The following is an 8,878-nucleotide window of genomic DNA, read 5'->3' on the forward strand; positions in this document are numbered from 1 at the left end:
TTAACGACATGATGATGTACGATTGATATGACGATGTATGTATGGTATGATGATGTATGTGATATGATAAGGCATACGCTATGGTAATGTATATGACATGCTTATGTACATTATAACGTATCCGAAACGTACTCATGATTATACGAGTACACGTTGTATCTCCATCCCATGACTTATAATATGCTTACTATGCTCATTTCATTCCTCGCCTACATACTCAGACAATATTCGCATCGACGTCCTTTCTTTGACGTCGTGTTCATGCCCCTGTGTAGGCCAGAGCATTTCTGCCGATCTATGGGCCAGTAGTCGACGTGTGAGCACTCCATTGTCCGAAGGTGCTATTGATTATTCTTTTGGCACATATATGTATATATCCATGATTGGGCATGGCGGGGTCCTGTCCCGTTCATATGTCTAGTACTCTAGTTGAGGCTCGTAGATACGCATGTATGGGTAGTATGGTCCCATGGTCTCCATGTATATGTATGTGTATGTATGTATTTATTGTTTTGATAGCCGCAAGGGCTTACGTTTATAAAAGTATTTATGTTCAGATGATGATATATTTCTATGATTATGAGCACATAGATAACGGAATGAGTGGTGTTCAGTGGTTAGCCCCGGATGCCCGTCGCGGCCCGTAGTTCGGGTCGTGACATATATACTTAATCAACTAATTAACAAGAACTTAGGGAAGAAATATAATCATATTGTAGACACACATATATGTGTATAAGTGTGGAACGGTAGACTTAGACTTTCAGCAAAAATAAATAAACCAGAACTGAAGGCCCAAAACACAAGAAATTCAAAATACACAAGCCCAGATGCAACAACCATGAAGGGGCAACCCAATTCAGTAATAAGAAATAAAGGAAAGGCCCAAGTATAAAATCAGATGACGAAACAAAGCATTCAGATCATGAACAAAGGGAGCGGGCCCAGTAAGTGGTCACATAGGGAGATTTGGGCCCGTAGTTTAAGCTACAAAAAATACAAGGCTAAATACACAACTTAATTTCAATGATATGAGCGATATACCTTCCTTGTATACATCGCAGTATATACAAGCAATGTATATCTCGTATATCTAGAATATATCAAACATAGCATGTCAATATTTAACTGAAGAAAAAAGTGATGAAGGGATTGATACATACAGAGTCCAAATTCATTTTTCAAAGCAGAGCTCCTTCTCAATCAACTTAGGCATCATTCCAATAAATATAAACAAAGCACAAAAATGGAAAAGCTAAATCTGAGCCCTATTTGAACAAGTAACTATTAACATCTTGAAATCCATGTTTATTAGACTAATTAACTAATGTCATTTACATTTGAAGGGAAATAAGATGTTCTACTTCATGTATCTAACAGGTGTACCTGCTATCACAGCTAACTTGAGTTGAATAAACTAAACAAGAGTGCTTATACTAATAACTAGACCTTATTCTCAGTGAAAACAGCAGCATATAGCTAATATGCTGTCATTTGACCTTTTTTTTATTTATTAAAACAACTAGCACTAGGCATAGTTGTAAATTTTATTAAAAAAGTTCTGTACAGAATTGTAAAGAAAGCAACAAAAAAAAAATGCAAAAGCAAAAAGGTTACAAGGCCAAAAGTGCCTAGAAATCAAAGGTAAAACAGCCTAAGTAGCTATATCTACCTTAATAAATGCATGACCATTTCAAGCTCCTGTATGATTCCATTTCAAATACCTCAAGCTCTCACCAAAAGCTATGTAATCAAATGCCAAAGAAGTATCCTCTTCCAACTTGCAATTGTGCAACATCAGGCTTTTTATGCTAACCAAAGCTATCTATAATCTGAGTCTCCTGAACTTGAATATGAAAATATTTGAATATGACAGTTTATTTGTACTTATCCTCTATCACTAAGAAGATTCTTCCAATGGGCTGAACATGATGTTAATACTACACATTGGATAGAATTTGCTTAGGAACAGACTCAAGAGCAGATAAACTTGATCTTGAAATACCTCTACCTTGATATTCCTGTCAACAATGATCTGCAGCTTTTAGTGTTGCTACATTTGAAATGATGAATTGCATGGTTTAATCTAGCTCCCTTGGAATTATTGTCTTAAATCTGAAGCTTGGCAGGTGCATTTTATCCATGTTTACAAGTCTCCTAGCTACAGTTGGTAAATCAGTAAATAGCTCAATGTTAAGAGTACCTGCAAAATAAAAAACATAGTTAGTTAGAAAAATCGCCAAGTCAAGTTGCCCTCTCTCAAAGACATGTCTAACTTGTATCAGTCCCTTCTTCCTCTATTCTCTAATCTTCTTCACCTCCATACTAATACTCCATGGAACTTCCCATTCCCCTTCTACTATCTTCATTAAACCAAGTGAATCAGTCTCCAAAATTAGTGGTAAATGCTGCTGTGTTACACAAAATATAATGCCATCATGCATTGCTTTTGCTCTCTGCACATAGACAAGTTGTACCGCAACTCGCTAGCGTAGCATGAATGAATCCCCTTCCTTCATGATTTCTCACACAAAATGCAGATGCACTTGGACCAGGATTTCCCCTGGAGGCACTATCACTATTACATTTGAGCCATCCTGCAGGAGGGCTAAATCATTGAATCAGTATGTACTGTATCTGGGGCCTATAATATTCCAAATGTTGTACCAGCTGAGGCCAAGAGTTTGGCAAATTTGTCATCCATGGATATCTAGTTTTGTCCAGTTGGATGAGATTAAGATTAATCTCATATATGACCTTATGCCTAGACATGTTATCACCATGCAAAACTGTGTTTCTTCTTTTCCAAAGTTGCCAAAGTATGATTGCAGTGAGCCGCTTGGTATAATAGTTTCAGCCTTTGAAGAACACTTTGTGTCCCACCATTTCTTAATAGTTTGATTAACTTGAATAAAAGGGCCTTGCACACCGTCGTCACCGAGAACATCTTCCATATATTTGCTAAAAGATATCGAATTGGGCCACAAACATACGTGTTCATGTTTCTTGGTGGGGCTGAGAACAACACCTACGTATAGACACAATAGCTATCCCCATATTTGCAAGTACATCATCAATAGGTAATTTCTGCTTCCACACTCTCCACAAGAAGAAAGCAATCTTGAAAGTCAAACCTTTTGTCCGTAATTGCTTCGTGATACCCAACTTGAGTCACCTCTTTGTCTTACTACTTCCTATGCACTACTACCGTTGTACTTACCACTACTAGTGAGCATCCACCAGCCTTATCCATATTTTCTTCGAGGAGTGTCAATGTGCATCTCCTTTCTTATATGGTCAACAATATCGTCTGGCACAGTTTGTTGTAATGTCTGATAATTCCAAGTCCCATTCTCCATAACATCTGCAACCTCCTGAATACTATCATCCATAGGGAAATTGGCTGGCATAAGCTGGGCAAGAGGACCAAGTTTAGTCCAGTTGTCAAACCAAAAGAAAGGCATCAATTTCTTGGTTCCCACTAGATCTCCCCTTCTATAGCATCTCTAGATTCTAGCATATTCTTCCATAATTGTGAGCCTCCTTTCCATTGAACCCTAGTTGGAATATGTTTCTTACAGTACTTATTCCACATGAATGTTGACCGCAGAGTACCAGAAGTTCTGAATCTCCACCATAGCTTAGTGAATAAAGCTTTTGATACATCAAAAAGGGACCTAAATCCCAATCCTCCCTCCTGTTTAGGAACACGCAAATTCCTCACCAATTTGCCGACCTAGTTGTCTACTTTTGCCTTCTTCCTTATTACTCCAATAAAATCTTGCAAAGATTTTATGCAGTTCATTTAGTGTGTACTTAGTAGGTGCCATTGTAGAAACAGGGTACATTGGCATACTTTGTAAAACACTATTGATAAGAACTGCCTTCCTTCCAAATGATAACAACCTTCCTTTTTAGTTCTGCAGCCTATCTTTCACCCTCTTAATGAGATCATTATAATAAGCTTTCCTTTTTCTAGAGTGGAAGATAGGACAGCCAAGGTATTTGAAGGGAAACATGCCTCTTGTAAAACCAGCCACTTCGCTCAACTTCTTGACATAAATCGCACCGTACCGATGCGATGTAAAAGAAATTTTTCTCTCTATTTATCAATTGACCTGACAACTTTTCATAATCTCTCAAAACATTCATAGTCGGGCTTCCAATGATAATTTATCGGCCTTTATGAAGATGATGGTATCATCTACATAAGCAAGATGATTGAGGTTTGCACTCCATTTAGGCATACTAAAGCACTTATACTGATCATGCTCAAATAAAGAGTTAAGTGCTCTAGACAACACTTGGCCGAAAGTATAAATAGAGTAGGTGACAATGGATCACCTTTGCTTCACACCCTTATGGAGTGGAAAAACCATAAGATTGGCCATTCAACAAAACTAATACCAGCTTATTTGCCAATGCCTCCATATCTCGATCCACAAAATTTTTCGCAAATCCCATTCTTCTCGCACCCTAGTTAAATATAGCCAGACACTCTATCATATGACTTAGCCATATCTAACTTAATTACCACATTTGGCAGTGTTTACTCTCTCTTTTCTAATTTTTGTGACAATTTCTTGAGTAAGCAACACATTCTCAATAATGCTTCTTCCCTTCACAAAACTAGACTGGTTGCTAGAGATCAAACTTGGTAGAATTTTATCCAGTCTTTCATGAACCACTCTTGAAATGACCTTGTTTATGAAGTTACACAAGCTAATTGGTCTGAGATCCCCAAAAGTGTGAACTTCTAATTTCTTAGGGATCAACACCAAATTAGTATGAGTTACTGATTTTGGGAGAGTATGACCTTCATAGAAAGCCTGAACCATTCTGAATACATCCATTCCTACAATGTCCCAACATGAATGAAAGAAAGTTCCTGATAATCCATTAGACCACAAGCACTCCCTCCTTTAAGTTCAAAAACAACATTCTTTACTTCTTCCAGGGATGGAAGTGCACAAAGCAAATCATTGCTTTTAGAAGAGACCATCTGTGGAATATGGTTCAGCATCCCAAAATCTAGATCCCCCTTCTTTTGAGTGAATTGTTGTTGAAAGAAGTTAACTGCTTTTGCTGCAAGCTGCTCCTTATCTTCTATCCACTCAACATCAGAAATTTGAATTCTATTCACCTGTAACCTTTTTCTCCTTCCATTTACTAAATTGTGAAAAAACTCCGGTGTTTCTATCACCTTCGAGAACCAAGTGTAACTTGCTTTTGTCTCCAAAACTCTTTCTCATAATGTAAATACTTCTTTAGTTTAGCTTGAGTAAGCCGCAAGACTATTCTATTTTCTCGCAAGGATCATCTTCAAAAAACTTGTTCCTTAATTCTCACTATATCTTCCCCGATGATAAGTTGTTTGAAGATATCTCCAAATGCCACTACTCCACCTGCGTATAGAGCCCTTTAACTATCTTGATCTTCTCGTTTAAAAACCAAAAAAGGATTGCCAATACTCTTCTCAGACTAATTCAGCCTTACTATGTCCAAGAAGTCTTTATGCTCAGTCCAAAACTTCAAAAACCTGAATGGTTTTATGAAAGTCTAAACTTCCTCACCCAAAGTGATAAGAAGTGAGGCATGATCAGATCCAGTACTTGATAAATGCTCCACTTCAATGTGACCAAACCATTGTTGAAAATGTGAGTTAAAGAAGATTCTGTCCAATCTTTCAACTATACAATCATCCCCAGCCCTGCCATTCCACCATGTAAAAGGACTGCCTTTAAAACCTGTTTCAAATAAATCACATAAGTTGATACAAAAAGCAAAATCCTCATAGTTCTGAGGGACTACGGGGGACTCCACCTATCTTTTCCTCTTCACTCATCACTACATTAAAGTCTCCCCTATGTACCCAAGATAAGTCATAAGACCAGCTAAATGATAAATACTATCCCAAAGTGGCATTATTTCTACTTCATCGCATTTAGCATAGACCAAGGTTGTTATAAGAGATCTATTTTGCTCCAGAAAAAATAGTTTTAAGGTGATCTGCTGTGCAATGTCAGATACAATTTCCACATCTACATTCTCCTCTACAAAAAACCAAATCTTTCCACTACAGTTTGCACCAGCATGATGCATCCCTAACCTCCTTTTGAATTTTTGTATTTGTCTAACATGTTGAAAAGGCTCCATTAAGGCAACTAACATAAACCTGTGATGTCTATGTAGCATTTGAAGTTTGTGAAAAGCTTGTTGTGTCTGCACTGATCTAATAGTCCAAATGAATGTTTTAATCATCATTTAAAACTTTGACTTAGTACAAGTAGATCTCTTTGGCACAACCCCGGTAGGTTGTTGTGGCTCTACACCTAAAGGTTTCTTTCCTTCTATCCTCCGTTTCTTGCCTTTCCTTCCACCTCCGACCTTTGATGTTGGAGAAATATCGCCTTGTTTGCATACCGCTCAAGCTTCGCTTTCCGTACCTCCAAAGGTCATCCTCATTAATGTGACAATTCTCTTTATCCTCCGTATGACCGTTCATATTTCCAGCATATGGGAAACAATATCATGTAATCTCCGTATAGGGGAATCGTCTTCAATAACTATAAAGGCCGAGCCAATGAACTACTAAGAACAATAGCATTTTCAGCAGTTGGTTGAGGTGAATAGAGTCCACCTCCCCCTAGATCATCTATGCCAACACTATCTCCATTCACCACATCACCTCCCATATCCTTTTCCTCATCCACCCTATCCCCCCATTTATTAGAAGGAGAACTAACTTCTAATAAACCATCATGATTTACTACCACCTCCTCTTGGTTACTGTGAACTCCGTCCAGCTTTCCTTTTGTTCTAAGCTTCCTCTCTATTTACTATGATCTCTTTCTCTTTGTCTACTCCTTCTTCTATATTGGATGTACCTATAGGTGGCACAACTTCTTGAACTTGGTCTGCTGCATTAGGTTGTTGCATTATATCAAACTTTTCAACCTTGTCCTCCTTCTCCTTGACTTCAGTTGCAGGAGAGCTATCCTCCACTATATTAACATTCAACCCCACAGTGTTAACTTCCACCTCTTCTACTTGCAAGGTTAGTTCATCCTCCACAGGTTCTACTCCTTATTCCACAACCCCTTCATTCTGCAAAGCTTTAAAAGCATTTTGAGTTTGAACTTCTGCTTCATTCCCATTTATAGGTCTCCCATCTATAAACTTGTCTGGATTCTTTTCTTTTGTAAACATCCTCTTATCTTTGACAGTATTCCAATCTTCAGGGCCTCCACCATATCTCCCCCCTAGTCTTCTAAAATTCCTATGATGCCCCTTATTTGGTCGCGCATCTTCGAGATTCTCAGCTCTTTCCTTGTCTTCTTTTTCTTATATACCACTCTCAGTTCTGGATGTAAGATCCTGCAACCTTCTTCATTATGGCCCTACAACTTACACCTTGTGCAGTATTTGGGTAATACATCATACTGAATTTGTACCTTGACAATCCCGTAAATACCGTACTTCTCATCCGTGATCTTCATGTTAACTACTTTTGGAAGATTAGCAGCAAGATCTACTATAACTTTAACTCTAGCACAGTTTGGTCGAGTTTTATTAATTGTGGCCATATCCAGATACAATGGTTTACCAACTGCTAATGCTAGAGAGAATAAAGAGTTCTTCACAAAGAAAGTTGGTAATAAATTTGGAAAGGATATCCAAGCCATCGCCATCGTAGTTTCCTCATCAATTTTGAATCTAGTATTATATAACAAAGGCCTCATCTGGTACATTCCTCCATCTCTCGACTTAATGTAATGAGCCGTCATTGCCATCATCTGTAGGTAGTCTTCAAACCTTTCAAACCTCATAAGGATATATCTATTTCTAAACAATCCAATACGACAGTCTCCTTTAATCCTACACTGCAATGGGATCTGAGTCCTCAATTCTTCAAGTTCCGGCCAGCCATATCAGAACTTACCAATTACAGCATATTGGAACTTCTCAATTATGTTCATACGATTAACTTCTGCTTCTGTCCATTCCACTACGTGTTCTCCATCAACTATATCGACTGATTTGATTGGTCCATTGTCTGCATGGTGTCATTACATCTTTATTCACTATTGTTGCAAAGTTCTTAGTAAGTGTCATTGTGTCTGCATGGTTTTCATGGCTGTTAAGGTTAGGGTTTTTAGGGTTTGTAGGGTTTATGGATCAAGATGCTGCCATGTGAGGGTTCGTGAAAGACGGCGGGTAGTCAAAGGAGGGAATTGTAGTGTGGAGGAGATTGCCAAAGGGTGGCCAGCCACCAAAGGTGGTTGACCATTGGCCGACGCCGCTATGAAGGTTTAGAATAAGGTTAGGGTTTGCATGGGAATAGGAGAGAGAAGAGAGCCGCTAAGGATTTGTCATTTGACCTAACACCTGTCATTGAAACTATCATTTTGCACCTAAAATATACAAAATGCTCATATGAATTAAACATGATTAATACAGCATGCTGAACACCTATTCAGAGGGCTAAGATAAGCAAACTAAACAAAACAGACAACCAACAAATAAATATCTAAATTGTCTTATAATCAGGCTATATGATGTTATTCTATAGCAGAAGATGGTGTATTTGTATAACAAGTGATTAGTCTAAACATGAGGACTAATCTGAAGCATAGATGAAACTATTGGACTAATCATACTTAATAGGCTGATAACAAAATTATCTAATATTTAACTAATTTAAAACTACACTCAACATTTGAACTACATCAAATAACCATACAATGACTACAAATTAACATAACATTACTTTAAACTAAAATCAGACAAACACCTAATACTAAACATGCTCAACAGGCTAATTAACCTAATAGTAAACACACACATGCTAAAAAAAAAAAAAAAAAAAAAAAAAAAA

At 37.7% G+C, this 8,878-nt stretch overlaps 1 protein-coding gene across 1 annotated transcript; it reads right to left on the minus strand.

Moving 5' to 3' along the window:
• Positions 1–1,940: 1,940 nt before the first annotated feature.
• Positions 1,941–4,853, minus strand: LOC132041965 (uncharacterized). Its single transcript, XM_059432631.1, has 5 exons — positions 4,535–4,853; positions 2,530–2,597; positions 2,333–2,456; positions 2,151–2,203; positions 1,941–2,021 (listed from the first exon to the last, which is right to left on the minus strand). The coding sequence occupies exons 1-5, from the start codon at positions 4,851–4,853 to the stop codon at positions 1,941–1,943; spliced, it is 645 nt and encodes a 214-aa protein (XP_059288614.1).
• Between the last annotated feature and the right edge of the window lie 4,025 nt (positions 4,854–8,878).

This window comes from Lycium ferocissimum, unplaced genomic scaffold, assembly GCF_029784015.1.
Source record: "Lycium ferocissimum isolate CSIRO_LF1 unplaced genomic scaffold, AGI_CSIRO_Lferr_CH_V1 ctg12591, whole genome shotgun sequence".
NCBI classification, from domain to species: domain Eukaryota; kingdom Viridiplantae; phylum Streptophyta; class Magnoliopsida; order Solanales; family Solanaceae; genus Lycium; species Lycium ferocissimum.